Raw genomic sequence first — 24,168 nt, forward strand, 5'->3', positions numbered from 1 at the left:
TCCTTCCAGCACCAAGGCTCTCCCTCCAGCAGGTCCTCTGGGAAGATGGATCTATCAGGGGCCTCCACGTGCGAGCGCTGCCCATGAAGGTGACGCAGCCGGGCATACCAGGCCTGCAACCTGCCCTCCTGCAGCTCAGCGACTTGTAGGAGAGACAGAAAGGAAATTCTACCTGAAGCCTCAAAGTTGCCTGTTTCATCAGAATGACTGACTCTCAGTATCCTGAGTGCCAGGCCTTCTCTCGGCAACGTGCGGCCCCGGAGGGGAACTGCAGAGGCAAACACGTGCCCGTCTGGTGGGGACCTGTACCCTGGGCGTGTGGCAACACGAGGCTCCACTGAGGCATCTGACTCTCTCTGGGCAGCCACCCCTGGACCCGGATTCAGGCCCACGGGAGCATCCGTGCCTTCTCATGTGGAGGTGGCCATTCTTCACTGGTGACGTGGCTTCTCTGGAAGTGACGAAGAGTGACAAAGCACGCCAGCCACCAGGTCTCTCTCTTCTAATGCATGGCACGCATTTCTGGTGAGGCTGCCCCGTTTTGTACATGGTGAAAAATGAACCACTAAACTCCAGGCGTTTCTTTCAATGTCTGTACATCAGAGCTGCAAAGTGTGTGCTGAAAAAAAATCCGTTTTTCCTGTTTTATAAGTGTGAGCAGATGCCCTTCCACGGACAGAGGCAATGTGGTTAGCAGTAGTTCTGAACGTGAAATGTCCAAGTCACTGGGAATGAGTGTCCACAGAATGAATGAGCAGGCAGGTGCAATTATTGTCATCTTTCAGGCTGAAAAGATTTTTGTCACAAAGCCCTTCTGGGGCAGGCGAGTCACCAAGAAGCAAGGGCCCTGCTGCACCGGCATGCGGGAGCGGCCACCACAATCTTTGCAGGACGTGCTTCTCAGCACTTTCAATAGCAGATCTGCACACTGAAAATTCTGCTCAGACATCTTGTCTTCTTGATTAAAAATAAATTATGCAAACGCATTGTATCACAGGATTTATGCTAAAAAGGAAAATAAAAACCATGTATCCCACTGACTTGGCACAAAAAACACATACTTTTACGCAGGGCAGACACCGCTCAGATGTATTTGCCCAAAAGGGAGCATAATTGCTCACACTTAGATACCTGACAAAGAAAACCTTTCAAAGGCCCTCTGCCAGGCTGACAGCAGCAGCGGATGCCTCGGCTTCTGCCGGGCGGCATGAATGGGCTCTGATTTGCAAGGAACATTTCATCCTCTAATCAGTTAAAAGATAAAAAGGAACAAAAGCCAGAGCCAACTGACAGCATGGGCCTCTTTGCAGCCAAGAAAGCCTCGTTTGGGGCTCACCCACCCCCTCATTTGCAGGATTTGGTTTATGTTAACAGTTGACAGCTAGAAGAGAAGGCCCCAAAGAGAAGCAGGGCCGAGCCACAGCCAGTGGCCAGAGGCCCCAGGGCCCAGCGCTGTGTGGAGCGGGCAGGACGAACGAGCCGAGACGGAGGGCAACGGGAAACTGTAGAGTTGGGAAAGCCTGGGTTCAAATCCCAGGGCGGATTCTGAAAAGTTCCACAGGCTCTCAGTGCTCCAGGTCCTCTCCTGGAGAATGGGGAGAGCCCCAGGTCCCTCACAGCACTCTCTCGGGAAAGTTGCTGGCACAGTGGCTGCCACACAGTGGGCTCCGGACAGGTGCCAGGCCCTCCTCTTGTACCAGACCAAGAAGAGGGAGGGAAGGATGCCGAGCCTCGGTTCAGAAACAGGCCCAGGAGGGAGGCTCCGACCGCGGCAAGCTGAGGCCTCTGCTGACCGCCGTCTTGGTGCACAGCAGCCGCAGACTTGGCTTCCCAATCCGCGGGCCAGCGGGTCCACCTCAGGCCCCCCCAGGCCTCTTCACCACAGCACAGTGAGGACAGGATTAAAGACAAAGGGAAAGCAGCCAGGCCAGGGCCAGGGCCCGTGCCAGCACCAGCCAGGGGGTCGCCTGTCCCCCTGGGCTGTGGCCAGAGGGGCTGAGGTGACGAAGCCGGGGGGCACCCAGGCGGGTCCTACAGCACAGGCCGGACCCCGGAATGCACCCGAGGGGCTGGGTTTAGGAAAGTCTGGCTACAAGGCTGTTCTGCGACCGACTGCCAGGCTGTGTGAGTCTGCGTGACGGGCCCATCGGGACATGGTTTCCTTATGCGGACACGCTGCTGCCTCCCAACACCGGACGACGGCATCCTCCACAAACATGGCTTCCCTCCGAGATTACGGTGGCAATCAGCAGGAAGGGGGAGTTAGTTAGAAAGTTGAACACCCTCTCAGGAATATGCTGAGGCTGTAAAGAGAGAAAGCCAGCCCTTCCGCCTGTGCCAAGAGCCCAGAACCCCAGCGGACCCTCAGGGGACCGCTCCACGCCTGCCTCGTCCTCGGGTGAGAAGGTGAACCTGTGAGGCCGGCTTCCCAGAAGCACATCTGTCACGTCAAACACTGGAGGTTCGTTTCGTGGTGATGCTGGAGGAAACTCCTCGTGTACAGCAGAGAACAGGAGTGGCCGCTGCCCCCCTTCCTGGGAGGGAGACTAGATCCTTGGCATTTCCTCCGTGGCAGGAGTGTCTCTGTCATGCTAAGGAGGTGAATGACAAGGCCCTCAGCAGCTTCGAGATGGACACCGGTCACTGGACAATGTGATCACAGGGCCGGGACTCTCAGCTGCCAGACCGCAGGGAAAAGACAGAAGCTGGAGACCGAGTGCAATCCTGGGGCTCTGACCCCCAGCTGAGCCAAGGGACGGAACCCCAATAAAAACTGTGGGCACGCAGCTCAGCAGAGCTTCCCAGCCCGTGAGCACACAAGGCACTGGGAGTGCGGCACGGCCTGACACCACGGGACAGGGAGCGCCCCATGCCCAGGCCCCTCCCAACCTGCCCCATGCCGCCCTTCATTCGGCTGGTCCTCAACCTGCACCCTTTACAGTGACACTGCAATCCCAGACAGTGTGGTGCGCTCGTGGGCTCTGCGAGCCATTCTAGTGAACTACTGGACCTGAGGGGGTCGTGGGAACTGCTGAGCTTACCGGCATCGGTCAGAGTGCAGGTGGCCTGGGGACCACAGAAGTGTGCCTGGCGTCTGAAGTGGGGACAGTTTCGTGGAGAACGGAACCCTTAACCGGTGGGGTCCGACACTGCCTCCAGGTGGTTATGGCAGAACCGACACCCACGTGGGCACAAAGTGCTCCTGCCGCCAGTAAGGGGCCCTGAGGGCTGCGATGCACTAAGACACCAGGGCAGAGGCCAAACTGCACATACGTCCTCTCAAAATTACTCCTCTATGGCTGGTTGACATCAAGGTCATGCCACATGACTGCTGTCTTCTCACCTGCTCCGCATGGCTGGGGCTGAAGGCAGTCAGACCCAGAAGGCCGCTAACCGTTCACACGCAGAGATTAAAGTGGTCGCAGGAAGAGATGACCCAGAGTCACTCCTGGGCCTTGGGGACAGGGACTCATGCTCAGGACGCCAGCACAAACAGGAGCGTGGCATGAAATCAAGCCTCCGGGCAGGTCGTAGGAGACAGCGTCTCTCTGACACCACAACACACCATCTTTCCATCTCTGGAGAGGTGTCAGGTACGTTTTTCTGACAGTAACACAGGCTAAAATCCACGTTCTTCCAGAGCTACACGGAAGTCAGGTGACAAGCTATTACATCTTCCTCACTTCACAGATGTGCTCACGCGCTCTCAACAGACGCCTCCAAAGCAGGGCTGTTTGCATGGGAAGATGCGACAACAAAGCTGACTGACAGAAGAGAATGCAGATGGTGGAGCAGCTTCCGGGGGCTGGAGGCCACAGCAAGGACCGCCCGGCGTGGACGCCTGTGGCTCAGGGCGGCCCAGGGACAGAGGGTGTGCTGGACACTAGCGCAGGGACGTGGAGTGGGCGGGCCAGTTTCTGGCTCCATCCCCTCCCCCCAACACACACACACACACACACACACACACACACACACACACACACAAGATTCCGGGTGTAGATGCAGTGTGGGCACCGATCTCAGTGCTGCCATGTGGCAGGAAGCGTCTGGGCCTCAGCCTGGAGGGCGGGCAGAGCTGAGGCAGTGTCAGCCCCGTGAGGGTCTCGGGGCCCTCCCAGCCCTGACGGTGGGTGGCATGGACATATGCCCGTGGGTGGTAGGAGCAGAGTCACAAGCCCATGACAGAGCTGGCCCGGAACTCCATGCTGGAGGAAGGACAGGAGGCCCGATGGATATTTGTCCTTTGCTCATTGCATTAGTTTTCTGGTTCTGTGTAGCAAATTACCACATACCTAGCAACTTAAACAGGCATAAATTTATTATCACACAGTACCCGTGGACCCAGAGTCCAGGGAGGGCTTTGCTGGGTTCCCTGCTCAGTGAGCCAAAGCCCAGCCAAGGCTGTGCTATGACCCAGAGGCTTGGCTGGGGAAGGGTCCCCGCCCATTCAGGCTGCTGCCACAGTTCATTTCCTTGCAGACGGACGGCTGAGGGCCCAGCTCGCTGCAGCAGTCGGCTGGAGGCCACCCACAGGTCCCTGCCACACGGGCTCCTCCAAAGTGACCGCTGACTTCACGAGCAAAAGCAGAACCTTTAGCTAGTCTGCTAAAATGGACCTTATATGTTGTGATGTAATCACAAGACTGACACCCACCACCCATAGACTATTGGCTGGAATCCAGTCACAGGTGTCACCTGACCCCCGGGACAGACTACACAAAGGCCTGAGTACCAGCAGGCAGGGACCATGGTCCGCCACATTCACTCACTGCATTGGCCCTGGCAGGAGCCAATCACCTGACCCCACAAAGCGCCAGCCACTGGGTCCCCTCCAGCACGGCAGGGAGGAGGGCCTGCAACTCCAGCCTGGCAGCCTCGCCATGGCTACGAGTCAGGAGAGGGAAAGGAAAGCTGGGCCTGGCCGACACCTCCACACCAGCAGGCAAGGCCCTTTTTCAAATGGGGAAAAAGCAGATTAAAAGTCAACCCCCCCCCCCAAAAGACCACAATGGCTCAGATAAACAGTTCCCATATCATCTCGTTGGCAGCAGTGAGAAAGCCTTGGAGCGACCCACGTCTGCAATGCAACTGAAGACATCTGGCTTTCCTGGAAGTATTTTCTCTATGTTGGTGTATTTTAAGACTGAGGATGCTGCCATAGAAAAGATCTGAGTCCTGACCTTGACCCGGGACTTCCCACGCCTGGTGCTGGTCAGCTGGTCAGCGCCCCCCTGTACTCGGCACTCAGCTCAAGCCTCACGGCCCGCCTCAGGCCATTCCTGACCTCCCTCCACCCCGAGAACTGACCGCCCCTTCCTCGGCACCCTGCTGGGTGACTGGAGACATCTCTGAGAGCACGGGACACTTTAGTGGCCTTGGTGGTTTGCACAACTATGCATCCCATTAAACTGTGCACTTATAATGAGAGAAAAACCTTCGATATTCCTTTCCACACCTGGAACCCAAAAAGCAAGCTGGTAAAACATTTCCATAAAAGTGAGACGGCTCACGGAGGGGTGTGTGGGTAGAGGGTGGGTGAATGGATGGACCGATGGAAAGAGGGGAGGACAGAGGACGCTGTCCAGTGAGTACAGGGACCGATGGACGGGGTGGGGGAGCCCAGCGTGACGACAGAAAAGGGACTTTCCAAAGCAACTTCTGAGGCTCTGATGTTTTCCCCGTCACAGACCTTGACCGAAGACCAGAATGTAGTTGAGGGAACTGATTTGTTTTGAGGGAAAGAAGGCGTCTCACCCTATGTCTTTGAATCGAGACACTAATGTGTAATAAAGACAATAAAACTGAACCATCTATATGAGCCAGGACTATTCATTCTGGCGCGTACCCTCATCGAGGACGAAGAGAGGAGCACGGGGAGTCTCACGCACAGACTTCACAAATTAATAGCACGGACTCGCAAGCACACATTCACAATGAGGGGATGCCAGCCAAGGGCTACGTGTCGAAACCCTGGTGCTCCGCTGTGTGAGCAAAGGCAACAGAGCCCGCCCTCCCGACTCATCCCTCTCTACGTCCCTGACAGTTCTCATCACACCCCTCGCTCCTTAAAACCTCTCACGGGCTCCTCACGAAGCCCCAACTCCCTGGGAAGGTGTCCAGCTCCTGACCTGGCTGCTGCTTCCCCACGATGGGCGCTGTGTTGGTGAGTATCTAACAACAGGCTCTCTGGGAAAGAGGCCCCAGCCTGCAGCATCTGCCAAGTCCAGGGGCATACACTCTCCCACCCTGGCCACACGGTGACAAATGCCACCGAACGCGGAGCCGAGAGCAAAGGCACATACACAGTAGGGTTGGGGGCCTGAGCCGGCTCACTCCCCACGGCCTCCCTGCACGGCGCCCTGTTCACACATGGCCACTACCCACAGGTCCCACGCCTGTCCTGCCCCACCGCCATTCCTTCATCCACTACACAGACGTCAACGCGAGAGCACAGCCAGGGCCCCTCTCCGGCCGCCCCTCCCACTCGGCCCTGCACCCACTGACTCCCCAGCCTGCCTTCTACCTGGGTAGGGGTCCCTCACGAGGACTGTCTAACTCACGTGAGTATCAGGACGTCTCACAGACGCCTGCTGAGTGTGTCACCCATGTCCCGATTCAGAGGCCACTGAGGAGACACGGGCTGGAGGAAGCAGGAGGGACCAGCCGAGCAGCCGGCCACTGTGAGTTCACGAGAGGGTACACGCCAGGCAAGCAGAGTCGGGCGGAACAGCGAGGGCAGTGAAGGGGGCTGTGGCTTGTCCGGCTCAGGGCTGACTCCCACGCCACGGGCCTGGGACGCCCCCTCACCGGACAGCATCTGCTGAGTGACTGGCTGGAACCAAGGCCTAATGACCTCAATGCCCACACGGTTACAAACCCGTGGGGCCAAGATAAGACACAATTCCTGCTGGCGCTTTCTGCCCATAGGAACGATGCAAAAGCATCTAGAATAAGATTACCGAGTAAGAAATGACAGATTCAAGTGGAATCACGGGTTTCTGTGCAGTGAAGAGGGAGGCGTCCAAGTGTGAGAAGTGGGCAGGCCCTCATCTCTAATGCAGTCATTCAGCCAGGCCGCTAATGGCCCCAGGTTCCAGGAGGCCCTGGCACATCAAAGGGGACATCCCAGCCTCTGTGCCCTATGCCAATCCCGTCCAATCCCGTAATGTCATTTACTGGGGACACATGAGGGGTGTATCTGACAGCGGCTCTCTATTACCCAGCTCACCTCAGCCACATGACAACCTGCTGCATCCCGTGTTCCCAAAGGTGTGGCACAATGAACGCCCAGTGCCTGTGAGTGCGAGTTACAAGAGGAGAACCCACAGGTCTGTCTTCTCATAGCGCTGTGCCAGCCTGTGCCATGTGCCAGGGAGGGCGGGACGCCACAGCCCCAGGAGGGCCGACTGCGCAAGTGCTCAGCCCTGGGCCCTCGCTGTCCACAGCTGGGGAAGAAGAGGGCCGCTCTCCCCTCATCGCTGCAGCGTGTCCCCGGAGGGCCACCAACGGCCCCCTCAGCAGAGCATGGCAGGGGTGGGCGCTTCCCACAGGGCAGCCTCTGAGACTGATGCTCACACACACACACACACACATGCACACACACGCACCCACAAACATACACATAGACATATGTACACACACGTACCCACAGGCATACATGCACACACACGCACACACACGCACCGGGGCTCCAGGAGCCGATGGTGACAAGCAAGGGTTCCAGAGTCACAGACCCTATGTTTCATCTGTGTGGCTCGGGCCAGCTGCTCCTCTCAGCCTCAGTTTCCCTACATGTCAAGTGGTGATAACTCCCCAGTCACCGTGAGGAATAAATGAAATACAGGTGGAACCGTACAATGCTTCCCAGAGCTCCCGGGACTCAGGCTGGGCTCAGTCAGCAGTGAGCAGCCCCAAGGCACCTGCGTTTGCTGGACGCAGGGGCAGACGCGCACCAGCCGTGCACGACACACACTGGCAGCGTCTCAGCGACCACTGGGGCCCGCTGCCTGGGCACCTGTCCTGCACAGGACAGAAGAGGCTGCTGGTGCGACTTCTGGGCACCTGCACTCACCTCTCCTCCTCCTTGGTCTCTCACAAAGTGACAAATGGGGCCAAACATGCAAGTGCAAGAGAAGGACCCAAATCCGAGAAACTAAGAAGCAACGGACAAGTGGTATCTCCCCCCAGAGGACCTGGGAGGCTCAAGCCTGAGTCAGCAGTACAGAAACCCTAGGAGCAGCCCGATTTTCACTAACAACCCCACACCCAGACACTGGCAGCGCTGTGGACCGCTGGGGAGGGTGAGATGGCTGGAATCCAGTCCTGGTCTTTAAGAAGCATCTGGACAGGCCATGCCCACGCTGCCCCACCTGGCGGCAGCTCCGGCCTCCCCCCACCCACCCCCATCCTGCCCCCAGAACACAGGAGGTTTATGCAACAGATGTGAAACCAGCAGAGGCAACAAGACAGAACTTCAAGAGCTGCAGCCACACGCTCTGCTTACACTGTCCCCCTGCAGTGGCAGGGGTGCGTGCGTGCAGGGGGAGCTAGGTTACTGCAGCTCAGGGAAACACGGGCAAGCAGGGCGCCCTGAAGGGCCGGCCCACCAAGGACCCACAGCCCCAAGTGTGGGGGACCCAGAGCGGGCATCGTGGGTCCACCTTTGTAAAGGCAGCAAGTGCCTCCACGGCCTTTTATGGAAGGGCCGATGGCTTACTGGCGTGGAAGTGAAAATGACCTGCATAACAATAGACTGCCCTCCAGCCCTGCACGGAAATGACCAGCTGCCAAGGTCACCTCCCACTCTGAGTTTAAGAGGGACATTGGTTCTTTATAGGGGAGGGAGATAAAATGACTCACATTCTCCGCAGCAACTTGTGACCACGAACTAAAACGACTTTGGGGAATCATCTCAAAACCAGATTTGATGGCCTACTTGCAAAACCAAGACTACCTTCTCTCCTTAAGGTCAAGGAGAGTAAGTGGAAGTCTCTACTTACAATTTAATTAACGAGTCCCGCTTTGGCAATAAACGCTGAGCACCCGTCTCGGGATGGAGGGTCACACAGACATCATCATTAGGAGGCAAGCATCTAAATCACCGGCTCGGAGGGCCTCCCGCGCCTGAATTTCATTATGTATGAACGGTCGTCAGGGCCGCCTGGCGCACACGTGCTCCCCACAGGAGCTGCTGAAAGGGATCCTGTTACAGGTCTCTCTGTGGTTCCAGGAAGGAAGGAGCCAGAGCCAGAGCCAGAGCCAGCGAGGGTCTCTAACGCCGGCACCGCCTGCCAGCCTCCATGGCCCTGCCCGGAGAGGCTGAAGGCACAGACGTAGGGGACCCTGTCCCCGAACCACCCATGGCTGAGCCATAACAGGAGCCCTCAGCTTCCCAAGGCCACACATGGGCTGGGCTGGGGGTGGCCAGCCCATCGCGGAGCCCCAGCACCGAGGAGACGCTCTGTGAGTCCGTGCTGAGAGCAGCCTGGAAGGGAGCGCCCGCAGCAGCTGTTGACGTCTGTCTCCCTACACAGGACAGAGTGCTCGGCGCTCAACAGCCCACCAGGCACATGAACACGAGGTCTTAACAATGAGCAAATCCCTCGTCCTGCGGGAGGTGCACGTGAGGGCCTCCCTGAAGGCAGAGAGCCCCAGACCGTCTGGGGACCCTGCCAGTGCACCCGAGGAATAACTCTCCCCCCAACCCCGCCCCCCCCAGCCATATGCAGGGGTGGGGGGTGGGGGGGGTGCGTGGAGTTTGGGGGAGAGTTATCCCTTGCTTGTAAGGCAGGAAATCCCTCTCTACCTGCTCAGGGGAACCTGAAAACAAGCTTACACTGGGAGGAAAACACAAGGGTTGAGGGCGAAAAGGCCCAGACAGACAGAGCAGGGGAGGGGCGAGGAGGGGCACGTGACAAAGACTGTGGCCCTACTGTGCCAACACACCACTGTGGCCTGGCAGATGGCAGGAGGGACTACAGGGCGGACCTCCAGGTCCTGAGACAACAGTGGGGAGCCCCCTGGGACACAGCTCCTGCAGCAAAGGCTGATGGGTGCGGGGTGGGGGGCAGGGGTGGTCTTGACCTCCCTGGTCTCAGGCTGTGACAGCTGCAGGCAGGGGAACAGTGGGATCCTCTGAGTCACTGAGCGTTCACACCAGGCGGAGCTGGGGGTTCAGAGCACTGGGCTGGCAGCCCCTTCCTGATCACCCTGAGCTCCCTGGGGTGGTGGGGAACATATCGGAAGACTGTCACTTCAGGTCGAGCACTGCCAGTGAGAAAGCACTGTCCCTACACCCTGCACACTGGTCAGTTAGTGGGAGCAGCCAGGAAACTAAAGAGGCCATCGTCACAGTGAGGAAGGGCCAGCGCGGTCATGGGGGCGGAGGGGGGCGGGCATTCACTTTGACACAAGACCGTTGTAGGGCGTTCACAGGACTCAACTGGGGACGATCGCTCATACCAGTCAGTCCAAACTGTTGTCACAGGGACTGGTGACGCGGTATTTCTCTGTCACTTTCACCAATGATGCAGCACAGGTGGCAGTGGGACATTACAGGGGGTTCCCACACATGAGCTCGCCCATTCTACGGTGGGGACTGACGTCTCAGGCAAAACAGGACCAGGGAGGAGCCCACGTGGGTGGTGACCAGCCAGAGACCAGGACGACAAACACGGAAGCTGCTGCAACCCCCAAGATCCACTTGGTAAAGGGGGGCTTCCCTGCAGACTACACTGAAGCCGTTCCAAGCCAGCAACACTGCGAGAGCCAAACGTGCCGGCGCGGCAGGAAACAGTGCCCAGCAATGCAGCCACGCGCCAGGCGCTCTGCACGTTGCCTGTGGGGACGTGGGGACGAACGTGCAACACACAGCCAAAGCCAGGGAGAGGGCACATGGCTCTTCACCTGAAGAGACAAGTTCACTTTTCGGAAGGCCCCCCTCCTCACGGGGCTGCATGGAGGGAGGGGCACCAGAAGGCACAGGTGCTGGCGGGGACTCCCCGGGGAGTCGCGGGGGTGCTGGGTGTCACCATGGCACGGCTGCAGGCGGCTGCTCCCCGAGGAGACCCTGGGGCACAGGCCGGGACAGGCAGGGCTCTGCACCCACAGGACACCCCTGAGCCCCACGTGGAGTAGGCTGCCCTGTGTCACGTCACTACCAACCCAGGAGGGCACAGCAAGGAGCCACACGGGCCTCATCCGGCCTGTGGGGAAACTGAGGCCAGAGAGGGCCGGGCTCTTAAGTGGGGTGGTAAGTACCACTGCACAGGTTGTTGTGAAAAGTCAACACAATCAGATAAAGAACTGAGAACAGTGCCCAGTACAACGCAGGCCGCTCGGAGACCAGCTGCTGTTCATTCCTACTCGTGTTACAATTAACCATTATCGTCAGCAGCTGCAGCACCAGCAACGACCAAGTCCAGAGTCCGTGCTGGAGGCCGACCTGGAACCCGGGGCACGTTCCTAACACACTCGTTTCTGGATTACACTCAACTTCCTCCTTTTCTACAATTTTCTGTACCAGGCGATGCAGCTCTCTTCCCAGCTACGCGACAAAATGTCCACGTAGGTTTTCAACTGGAGGCACATTGAGTCACTTAAGGAGTCCCGACACGTCTGAGAGAGGGACCAGCGGGGACCCGACCCCTGGGTAGGCTTGCCGCCTGAGTGACCCGATCGGGCTCCGACACACACAGGAACAGAGCCGCGCTCACCGTGGGAAGGCCTCTGAGCAGCAGGTCCGTGGGGACGAAGCCTCAGGCTGAGGAGGGGGACGGGGCACGACGAGGCAGCCTGCGTCACACAGGCCTCGCTGCCAGTCAACGCCACGTCCCGGACCCGACGTCACTGCCGTGACCGCCAGGTGGCTCTGGGTCCAGGGCTCACCTCAGCCACCTGAGGCCTAACGTGAGGGGGAGGAGGCTTGTTATTTTTCACCGTGGCACATGGAATATTCCACAGGCCAGAGCAGCAGTGGTGATGTACTCTCTGCTCCGACAGCCCACCTCGTAGCAGAATAAAAATATTTTCACCCAGGTGATAATAAAGCTGAATCTAGTTTACAAGCTGTAACTGAATTTTACCTTGAAAGAATAAGTCAATTTCAACCTTACAATGTAGTCAAGGCAGCTGTCATGCGGGGTGGCATGGGGGGGTCTCCGCTCCCGCTCCCCACATAAGAACACAGGACATGGTGAGGCCAAAAAGGAACACCCACGGAGCCATAGATAGGGGAGTCACATCACTATAGTCTCTCTGGCGGCTGGGTTGGAGACACAGGAAGCAGGAGCCACACTGTCTGCAACCTGCCATTCGCTTTTCTGCCAACCAACCCCACTTGCTAACTGCGATCTGCTCTTGCCAGCTCAGCCACCATCTTCTTGCTAGCCCCCATTTGCTGCTAGCGTAGCCACGGCAGTTATATTAGTGGCCAATGGCTCACTGGTTACAGCTGACGGCCAACTAGCCACAGCTGATGGCCATGCAATCACAGTTGATGGCCATTTACTACCTGAGCCAGCACCTTTCCACGTGAGGCCGAGAGCCTGGAAACTGCACTCCTAGCTCTGTTCCCACAACAGCTTTCAGAGAAATTTCATTATAAGCACATTTAACCGAAATTTAGAAACACAGGAAAGGGAAAACGTACAAGTAGATAAACCCGGTTAACACAGAGAGCTACAACTACTCTCCATACGAAAGTTCCGGTTTACCTTTCCCACAGGGTGACAGTGTGAAACTGTAACACTACTGACGGCCACCGCCTCCCTGGGCCTCCTGGGCTCCATCAGCAGCAGCCATGCTAACGGGTGTCCCTGGGGGCCAGAGGCGCCTCCCCAGGGAGCCAGTGGGGGACAGGTCCTCAGACCACATTCCCCGACACCCAGAAGTATTAACCCATCGCTACACAGTTGAATAATAAAAAAGATGATGGTGGTGACGGTGGTGTGGGCACCAGCCTTGAATCAGGCGCACGACGTGCCAGGCACCGCTCTGAGCGTTCTACGCGCCCTGACTCTCACGACCGTCCACACCTGGGGAAACAGCGCTAGTGAGCGACGTCACTCCCCAGGCCACGAGTGTGTGACACAGCCAGAATGGGACCCCACGTTAGCCAGCCTCCAGAGTGCACGTCTTACTCCCGTGCTGTGCTTCCCAGTGGTTGCGGGTTAGCCAGAACTGTTCAAGAATTACTGCTAAGACGTCCAAAGCAGGGTCCATCACCTCTTCCTTCCTCTGATGTGCGAACCAGTCTCTCCAACCAGCCTCCCATTTCTGCTCAAGGACAGAGTCTGCTCCACAGACCTGCCCCCACTCCCACCCACGATTGGCTACAAGATGCAGGTCCCAGGGAGGGGTGAGAAGAGCCCACGCTGCCTCGGGTCCCAGGCAGTGTCCCCAAGCCCCCTTTCACAAAGCCATGTGCCCTGGCGACCTGCGCCTGGTCCCTCCTGATGACGACAATGATGAGGATGACGGTTCTTCTGTGGACCGAACCTTAAACACAAAGCCACACTTCCGAGCTGTGACGGACTGAATGCTTGTGCTCTCCATTCCCCAAAAACCCTACGTGGACGCCCTAACCCCCATGTGGCCGCACGTGGAGGTGCGGCGTCTGAGGAGGTGATTAAGGTTAGATGAGGCCCTGAGGGTGGGGCCCTGAGCTGAGAGCATCAGCGCCCTTCTAAGAAGAAACACCAGAGAGCTCTCGCTTCCCCGCCTCCTGCCCCCATGCACGCGCACAGAGGAAGGGCCACGTGACACCACCACGAGAAGGTGGCCATCTGCGAGCCAGGCAGAGAGCCCTCCCCCAAAAAACCCATCGGCCAGCACCTTGATCTTGGACTTCCAGCCTCCAGAACTGTGAGATAATAGATATCTGTGTCTGCTGCGTAAGCCCCCAGTCTGTGTTAAGTAGAATTTCACAGCTACTTAACTGTCCAGCAAGAAAACCTTCCCGAGGGACCCTCTGCGTGTCCCCTGTGCTCATAGAGCACAGCTGGTCTTCTGTGATACAGTCACTGGCGCCAGAAGTCGTCACTTCTTCATGTATATGCAATGCCCGGCCCCCGGAGCAGAAACACCTCGCAGAAGTGCTGGACACGTGTTCCATGCCCCAACAGTGCCCTGTGCACAACAGACTGGCCTTGGCACACAGCCGACACACTTTGGAAGTATGCGGCAGTGGCCCCAAACCATGAAGGATGTCACAGAAGAAAACTCTGCAGGGACCCAGGAGCTTTGGGGCTGCCCTGGGCCCATGTCAGGGTGGCAGTGACGTCTTCCTGAGACTGTCAACAGCACCTTCTTGGCTCCAGCCTACAGAAGGGTCTCCTGTACCCGCCCATCCATGGCGGGCACACCTGGTCGCTGAGTGTGTGAGCCACAGGCCGTCCCTGGCTGAGCTGTCCCGTTCCAGGTGTGCCCACTGTCCCCACCTGTCAGCACTGAAGGCTGATGTCCTGTCTATCACTCACCTACGGCCCCTGCCCTCAATCCGAAGTGGCCTACACTGCACTCCTGCTGCTGAGAACAAACAAACAACACGCCTAACAGCCTGGGAGGCAGCGGGAGGGGGAGAAACCGTTTCAGGCAAAGGAGAAACAAGGGCCCAGAGCAGAAGCTGAGCTCTCGGGCTGTATGTGAAGAAAAACAAGCGGCCCCGGGGGTTAAGTCAGGCTGAGGCGGGTGGCCATCACGCTGCACGTTTCTGCCACGACACTGACACTCTGGAGGCCCAACTGTTGTTACAGGGAGGACAGTGGCTGTAGCGGACAACCGACTAGAGAGGAAGAAAACTCAAATCTGATCAAGTGACTGAAAGGCAGAAACAGAGCCTCCTGTGAGTCGGCCTGGGTCACCCAGGTAACTGTCCTGGGCAGCGTGGCCAGGCCACGATGGCTGCTCCAGGACGTCAGCGACACACAACAGATCTCTAAAGGTCATCCATGGTCACCGCAAAGGAAAGTGCCATCAGCAGCAGGATGGTCAGTCTCCGTATAACCGTGAAAATACTCACCAGAAGCGTCAGGGGCTAAGCCAGCCTCACAGAGAATAATAATCAGTAAGTCAAAAACTGGCCAGAAATGGATCAAACCCAATGGAGAAGAGTAACTGCACTCAAAAAAACAAAACAAAACCCAAAATCATGGCTGACCAGTCTCAACACAACGTCTGCTCTGTGAAAAGTCAATGAGCTCAGCTGGTTTATAGCTTAGTCGGAGCCCTTGGCCTTGAAGAAGAATCACTCCGGGAGAGAATGCCCCATTTGATAACAGATAAGGAATCAAATAAACGTGAAAAAAAAGAAAAGAAAAAAAAGAAAGTCTAAGTTTGCTTTCGAATTAATGCCAGTTGCATAAATAACGTCTCAGTGCCACTGCCCCGTCCCCTGTCCCGTAAGCTCTCTCTTGCCTGGATTAGCAACAGCTCCTGCCCTGATTCCCTGGACCCAATGCCTCAGCCCCCCTCCCACTGGCAGCCAGGGTGCCCCAAGGAAACCGTCACTTCCCTCGGCGGGGTGGGAGGTGGCCTGTTGGATGCTGACGGGTCCACAGCAAAAGCTCCTTTGCACAGAAAGCTGCTTATTCTACTCCTAGGCCAAAATAAAATGCTATTTGGCAGGAATGAGAAATCCCTAGGGGAAACCCACCCCAAAAATGTAACCTAAGAACCACCCCAAAAATGTGGCCTAAGAATTCAGCGCGTGTAGGGCAAGAGACTGATAGAAATGGGTTTCTGCTGAGGTCCTGGCGGCCACGATCCAGGAAATCCATCCGCAATCCTGTCCAAGTCCCCAGTTAGCTGAGCTACCTGACCTCACATCCCGTCAGCATTTGCGCATTCTGGGTGGGGGTTCACCGTTCTGGGGTGACCACCGGGCTGTATCCCTCCTCAACTGCCCACATAACCAACTCCCTTCCCCACTGAGCAGCTGCCTCCCCCAGGCTGCACTGGGGGGCTGGCTCATCTGCCCACAGGGAGCTTGGAGTTCACAGTGATGACGGCCCCCCTTATGCTGCGCGTGGATAGGCCGTGTGAGCTTCTGTCTGCCGTCCTCCTTGATCTGTAGTTTCTTGGAGCAGTGAGAAGCAATTCAGATTTAGTTGGCCTCCTGGAATTTCACGTTCCTTCTTGAAGGACAGTGTTGCTGGAAGGAGACTCCAGGGTGACAGTTACCTTCTTTGAGCGCAGTGACGGTACCTTCTCATGCATTGGTTGAGAAGTCAGTTCTCAGACAGACATTCTTAGAAAATACGTTTTCCTTCAGCTGCTTTAAAAATTTGTCTTTAATATTTACTATGAAGTGTTTACATGGAGTTTTATCTTTATTAATTCTCCTAAGGATTCACTGGCTTCTTACATCTGTGCATTAGTGTATTTCAGTCGTTTTGAGAAACAGCTCAGCCATTAGCTCTTCCGATTCTTATTCATTCGCTCTCCTTTCCTTCCGTGACTCCAAACAAACATTCTTACGCTTTCGAAGCACACGCTCTGCATCTCTTACCTTGTTTTCTATATTCTTCTCTCTCCATATTTTTTATTATAGCTATTTTCTTCCAGTTCACTAATTTTCTCTTTAGCTGTGTCTAATTTGTTAGGTTGGCCATTGAAGTTTTTAATTTGATTATCATGTTTTTCAATTTCAAAAGTCCCATTTGATCGTTTTTCAAATCTCACAAAAAAATCATATAGTTTCCTATCCCCTGCAGACATTGTCAAGCTTCTCTTTTTTTCATTTCTTCATACATAGTAAAGATAACAGTTTTATGGTATGTGCCTAAGAATGACAAAAGCTCAATGTTTTATGAGCCAGTTTCTGTCATCTGTTGTATGTTCTCACTTAAGGAGTCTCAACCGTGTGGTAAACTTTGTGTACAGGTTATTTATTTGAAATATAACCATATATATATATATATATATATATATATATGTTGGCCAGAACAATTTACATTCTATAACTTCCTCCAGAAAAGATGTGGTTCTGTTTCTTGCAAGAACTTTGAGCATTCTAGCACAGAAATCATGTAACTGACGTTCAAACAAGCCCGGCATCCCAGGTGACGTAAGCATCGACGGCAAGACTACGAGGGCCGAGCCACTTCGGCTCCAGCCTCATGGTCACTCTTACAGGCCTCAGAAAGCATGTGGGCATTTCCCTATCTTGGGGGAGCTAGGGTTTGACCCATTCAGTCCACGAGCTACTAAAACCACAACTCACTATGGGATGATTCCTTCTGAATTAGCAAATGCCCTCAGTACCACAGCAGCTTTTAGTGCTGGGCTTATGTCTCCGGGTTCTAGCATTCTCCTAGAATCTGGCCAGAAAGATTCTGTTCTCTGGTGAGCAGTTCAATACTGTTAAGAAATTTGTTTTCTTTTTCCTTTCTTCTATTTATTTTCTTTCCTCCTCTCTTTCTTTTTCCTGTTTGTTTGCTGGCTGTAAAAATAAAATCTCATCCAGCGTTTTAGGAGCGTCCGGTGGGAAACTTGGCTGGAATTATCTAGCCCACCACCACTGGAAGTGCAAGCTCCTCCCACTGGAAGTGCAAGCTCCTCCCACTGGCACTTTTTTCTTTAATCTCAAATTAAGAGGCTCAAGCGGCCATCTGCCATTTCACCCCGGAGACTACAGGGATTCCCTGGGGTTTCTCCTTAGCCAGCGTGGGTCTCTCTCGAGACGGGTCACTACTCCCCACGCAGCGTACAGTCTCTCAGGACACTGCCCATCCCCCTTCCCACTGGCCCCCCTCACACACAACCCTCTTTCTTTATTCACGGCACTTTCCAGTCTACATAACAGACTCTTACCGAAGGTGTGCGGTGAGAGTGCTCCTCAAAGTGGAAAACTACTTAAAAGTGCTTTTGAGAAATTCTTTCGTCATTCCTCCTCACAAGAAAGACGCCTCTGACACTGCCCCTCTCCTGACCTCCCTGTTCCTCCTCTGTCCCCCAAGACTGCGAGCTCCTCTGCCTCTCCACTCTTTTCTAACCTCTGGGCACATATCCTTACAACACTACTTCTGAAACTGCACAACTCCTGTAGCATTACTCTGCAGAGCAACCTAGCTCTTCTCCCAACTATCCGTGCCCCCAAAACCTCACCTTTCTTGGCCAGCAGGTCCATGAAGGTGTGTTTTCACCAAAGTGCCCAAAAGTCTGCAACAAATGCTGTCCTTCCACTAAAATGCAGAAATGAGGCTGCATTTTTGTTTTGTTTTTTAAGCAATTTTTACATTCCTAGTGTATCCTGGTCTGAATAAAATATTTAGAGTCCCAGCGAAAGTTCCAAGCCCACGGATTCTTTCTCCAAGAGGTGAGTGACAAAATAGGGGAGGGGGAATGTCACGTGGCTGAGGCCTGCGGACATGTCTCCCAAGGAGTGGATCACAGCACCCATCAGCCTAAGAACCCAAAATCTGTCCAGCGTTAGGCTTTCCTGCTTTAAAAGCCTGGCGTCCCTGTTTTGAGGAGTTCTTCAAGGTTTCATTAGTAGAAGAAACACGTTCCACAGCTGCCCTGAGAACCCAGCGATGACGTCCTGGGTGGCATTGCTTCTGCGGCATGGCTGCTCTTTCACACCATCATCTGCAAACCCGCAGGAGAAAAGCAACTCCAGTATTTCCCAACCACAGTCCAGAACAGTTGGGCACGAACTGCAACGCCCTAACCTCCACACAAATGTGAAACCTGCCTCCTAGGACACAAGAGGACAACACGAGTCTGTGAAAGCAGCGTGATTCACACCGACCACAAATCGTATTTCAAAGGATTAAACGAGGCTGAGGAACAGTTTGAAACTGCTGGTCAGGGGGAAAAAAATCCAACAAATTGGGAAAAGAACTCACTGTGAAATTAACAATAAACGTACATCGGTGCAGCTATACAAGCAAGAGACAGCATTTTTACAGCATTTTGAATAGACAAGCTGAGGGGCAGCCAAGTAGGCTGAATCGAATAAAGCATTACTGGAAGAGCTGTGTAAAGCTTCATAACGTGGAAACTGAGTCATAACCACTAGATACACAGTTGAAAACCAGATTCAGTCACGGAACCAAATGTTTGTAACTTGTATGACTCCATTTGCTAATGGCAGTCAGTGTTTCCCAGGCCACGTGCCTTTCCTGGGAAGACTGGCCCTGAGGCCACATACTGCTGACAGCACAGCAGGGGAAGGCACAGGACGCGCGAGGGTCAGAGGCCGTGCAGAAGGCAAACCCCACAGCCACAGTTTAAGCAAGGTCCAGTGCTCTGTACCTTCAATGACACGCCTGCCACACTCCTATGGGGTCTCATGAAGAGCCCTCCCACCTCTGGACCTCGTCACGGGCTGGCCGGTGTCACAAATCTAGGCCGGTTTCTGCTTCGTATCACTACGTTAATGACCTGTTCATTAATTTAACAAACTATCAGGAGAATACCCTGGAACGGACAAGCATTATATCTCCACTTTCATTTAATTAAACTCTGCTACTGCAATATGACACTCAGCACATCACGGGAGGAATTACTTTAAGGATGAAGGTAAAAAGTATTTCAAAGCCCCCACTTAACCATGAAAGCATAATCCAAAACGGGCCGAGCACACACTTTAATTTTTCTATAATATGAAAGATGCCATTTCCCGACTTGGTAATTAATTGGGTTCCATGGAGAAATTACCCAGCATCCCCGACAGCAGAACGATGCACACAGGCAGGGGACAGGGTGCCAAAGGACAGCCACAAAGCACCACGCTGTCGCCAGCTTACGACACTCACTGGGCATTTTAATAAGGAACGAGCAGCCTGCTTCCGGTGGGCGCTCATCCCGAGTGGGTGCCCTGAACCAGAGACAGGGGAGCGGCTCCTGCCCCGGCAGCCAGCCTCAGACGGAGGCCACGGGCTGGGTGAGGACGCACCCTGCCACCCAGAGCCCTCCACCGCCTCGTCCCGGCCCCACAGGGGTAGGGCTGCCCGGACGCTGGCTTACCATCAATCCGGCTCACGAGCTCTTCCAGCATTTTCACCTTCATCTGAATCCCAGGTTGGGCAAAGGTATAGTTGTCCTAAGGAAAAAAAATCACAATGAACATCACATGTGCAGGAATAAAACACACTTTCCAAGGGGAAATGGCCGTGGGGACACAGGGGGACATTTCTGTGACAGCAGGAACTCACAGACGGGTGTGTGCCCGCTGTGTCGCGCTGCATGGTATGGCCCCAGCACTGCCATTGGGTCTGGCTCTGAGCTGGTCACGTCCAGCGCTTCCAGACGTCAGGCGGCCAGCGCGCCCGCCTCAGGAGTACCAATGGATGTTTCTAGGTGTTAATGTATAATATTTACACCGAAATTGAACAAACAGGCACTGACACGCGTAGCTCGTTTAGGGAAGTGTCTTCTGGGAGTCGCTGCGTGGCCTGCCCATGGGCAGCACACAGTCAGCCCAGCCCTGCGAAATGGTGACCTTCCGTGGTGCTGACGGTGCCACAGCAGGCACAGGGCCAGTGGCAGGGCCGCTGCAGGGGAAAGCGTGAACGTGGGACTCCTGTCCATGAACTCGGGTGAGGACGCTCATAAATGAAGACGGGAGAACCAGCACAGGCATCGAGGGCGGCCGTCTTAAGTCAGACAGACCTGGGCTGGAGCCGGCTCAGCACTTAGCAGCTGTGTGACCCAGGCAAGTACCCCCACCTATTGGGGCTTCTGTTTCCTCCCCATAAAACGGGAAGGACACGCCTTCCAGGACCACTCTGAGGTCTCAGGGAAACGATGTCAGCGAGTGTGGGAGAAGGTTCGAGATGCAGTAGGTACTCGGGTACGGTGGCCCTCCATCCAGGACTGTCATCCCCTGAGAGGGCACGGGTGGCCAGAGAAGAAAGTTGGCCCCACTTCGTCCCACCCGGGGGCATCCTCCGCAGGCGTCTCAGCGGCACTCGGGCCTTTTTCAGAGCGAGGCTTTCAGCTGGACTCGTGCAGCACCACACACACACACACACACTGGTGATTATGGAAGGCAGAGTAATAATGCCACGATGCCCGTGGCCCAATCCCTGGAACCTGGCAAAGGGAATTAAGGTTGCCGATCAACTGACAAAAGTGCGGAGGTGCCCCTGGATTATTCCTGTAGGCCCACTGTCACCCCGGGGTCCTCACAGGTAGCAGAGGGACACAGGAGAGTCCCTGTCAGGTGGCACGACGTAACAAAGACCAGCAGCTGCTGCTGGCTTTGGAGGTGGAGAAAGGGCAGGAGCCCAGCAAGGCGGGGGAATGAACCCTCTCTGGAGCTTCAGGAAGGAGGTGACCAGCCCACACCGGACTTAGCCCCAGGGGACGCACACCACACTTCCGTCCCCCAGGACTGGAAATGATAAATGTGTGTTGTTTTAAGCAACTAAGTCCGTGCTGATTTGTTACAGCAGCTACAGGAAACTAACACAGGAGGTCTGGGGAGTGTTCTTTAGGGGGCCCCTAGGGCCCACTAAGAAATATAAACAGAAGGAGGAGCAGAGAACATGCAGCAACGGAGAACACGGCACTGCACCCGTGGCCTGAGCGCTCGGGAGTTGGGGGGGCCGTGTGGGGCAGTGCTGGGGGCGGACAGCTCGTCTCCAGGGAGCAACATTGGGGAGGCCGGAAGGGGAGCAAGGCCCCCGGCCTCAGTGACACGTGGGTGACACGTGACCGACTCATGGGCGAGGCGTGGGCCACAGACAGCCACAGCTCTCCAGGTGGCTCAAGCCCGGCCAAGCAAGGGCATGACCTTGAAAGTGGAGTCTTCCTGGCCTTGTGACTGGTGGGGGATGCACCTGCTGTCACACAGACGACGGCAGGTGTCTGCACGCCTCACACGACTAGGAGCAGGTGAGCAGCCACCCCCATCTCACCCTGCTTTCAGGGCCCAGGTGGGAAGTGGGGGGCTGGCCCTAACATGGAAAATGCTTCGAGAACAACGTTCCTGGATGGCCGACCACACCGGGATGCTGCTCTGGGGGGACATGCCCACGGGACTTAGAGAATCCAAACCTGGAGGGGGGACGAGGGAGCTCGTGGCCCAGGTCAGGCATCACCCTCGGGAGGCCCGGAGCCAGCGCCACGGGCTCCAGGATCTGTGGGGGCTTTTCCAGGTGAAACCAATGCGGCTGAGAGGTGACCTGCAAGCTCTCACTGGCCTCTAAGGCTGAGGACCAAATGTGAGAGTACCTGACTCTGGCCCAGACAGCATGCCCTCATGTTTAACACAAGGGCTCGGGCGCACGAGCGCGCACACACACGCACACACGTACGCGTGCACTCACACGACATTTCCCTACTACGGCAGGAGCGGCAGCCACTGTGGCACAGACCAGAAGTGCCCACAAGGCAACAGACTTTTCTCCGCCAAAATGGAAAATGAACAGACTCAGTCCTAACCTCTTGCTGGCATATTTCTCCCAAGTGGATTCAGTGACAGGCTCTGGCGGCCCAACTGTCACATCTCTGTGAGGTAAAACCGAGAGGGGCTCCGGGCCCAACCACACTCGGAGCGATGCCCAGGCCCCCATGACCCTTGGTGGCACAAAAACAGGCTCTCTGGGGCTGACTGCCACAGGGGCTGGGGCACGGGTCTCCCAGATTTGGTGACAAGTCTTGTGGGTCCTGGTAAACTCTGAACTCTCGAGAAGTGAGGGCTGTAACAGACCTGCATGGAATGGACAGGGCCTCCGGGCCCTGAGAGATCCAGGTGCCCCTCTCGCTGTGACAGCACAAGCTGAGGACAAACTGTGAGCTTTAATGCATTTGAACTTTAACGGGGAAAAGAAATTTTGGTTTTGAACTTGAACTTACAAGATTTAGCCCTTACGACTTAATTTCTCTCGGGAAATTGGGTAACAGGATGAGACTTATCTTCAAATTTGGGGCATCCTGTGTTGCTGGAAGTGTACACACTGCCTTTGAGTCTCAGGGCGGAATTTCTGATGAGCCAGACTGAACACTGTAGCCGGATGTGATTAAGGACGAGAAACACACTGGAGAGTGAGTTGTAGCCTGGGGAAGGGGCCTTGAGGATTCCTTAATTAATGTTCAATTCAGGCAAATTTCAGAGTGACACCCTGCCCCAGGGGTCCCAGGAGAACACGCAAAGTACCAGGGGCTTCACAAGGGCTGCTGCCTGTCCTGCGGACTGTGGGTCTCCCTCCTCGTCCTCTCCACGAAAGGCCATGCTCCTGGCTGACCAGGGACCTAATGGGTATGTCACAACCAGCTGAAGAGCTTGGTAGTAGCACCCCCCAAACCAGGGGTCTGCTTCCAAGTGGAGGAACCCCACCAGGTGCAACTCCTGTACTTCTTTATCCCCAGAACACTCACTCCAAAAGGTGACTTATCAATTGCTACATGTGGGAGAATAAACAGCCTGGGTGTTCAGACCTCCTTCCACCTTTTTGAACCCCCAGGAAGGCTGCTCCCAGGGAAGGCTGCTCCCCAGAATAGCTGCTCCCCAGGAGGCTGCTCCCCGGAAAGGCTGCTCCCCGGAAAGGCTGCTCCCCCAGAAACTCTGCTTCCCGGGAAGGCTCTGGTGCACACAAGGAGGCCTGCTAGCCCGGCGCTGGCTCCGATGGGGTGGGTAAGCCTGAGCATCCCTGGGACTCAGCCAGCCAGTTTACCTGCCTCTCACACTAAGATAGGATTTCAAGCTTCTCATTTAGAAGAAATAAAGGTTATTCTTTGGTCTCTATCTGCCACTATTTTGTTTCATTTCTCAATTTATTTGAAACCCAGGTAGGGAAGATGGGTTCTCTTGGAAATCCAAACAATGAGAAAAGAATGATTCCTGAAAGCCTATAAAAAGAAAAGAAAACAAAACTGTATTTCAAAACAGCCCCAAAAGATGGACATGTGTGGCCTTGGCGCTCTGGATTTAGGCGGGGACCAAGAGGGCCACCTTTGGGCAATTCCAACCCAGACGACAAGATGGACTCAGAGGGCAGCACCCAGCAAGCCTGTGGCACTGTGATCAGCTGAACAAGCCCCAGCCAAGGACGGCCCTGCTCAGGGGCTGGTAAGTCTCTGAAGGGCACACCAAGGTCATCTGGGGCCAGAAGGCTGAGTGAGAAGGGGTGAGGGGGGAAGAGCAGTCATAGCCCCGGCCACAGCCTCCCTGGGGAGGCACCTGGCACGCAGGCTCCACAGCACAGCACCTGTGTCAGA

The 24,168-nt window shown here is 55.5% G+C and overlaps 1 protein-coding gene across 1 annotated transcript in view; it reads right to left on the minus strand.

The window, feature by feature from the left end:
- The window catches only part of TBC1D22A (TBC1 domain family member 22A), a 273,044-nt gene that overhangs the window by 87,210 nt on the left and 161,666 nt on the right, over nt 1-24,168 (minus strand). The window contains exon 10 of the mRNA XM_074326597.2: nt 19,972-20,047. Within this exon, the coding sequence (XP_074182698.1) occupies nt 19,972-20,047 (76 nt within the window). The remainder of the gene's footprint in view (nt 1-19,971; nt 20,048-24,168) is intronic.

Source organism: Rhinolophus sinicus, chromosome 1 (genome assembly GCF_057876585.1).
Source record: "Rhinolophus sinicus isolate RSI-liver-muscle chromosome 1, RSI-T2T, whole genome shotgun sequence".
NCBI classification, from domain to species: domain Eukaryota; kingdom Metazoa; phylum Chordata; class Mammalia; order Chiroptera; family Rhinolophidae; genus Rhinolophus; species Rhinolophus sinicus.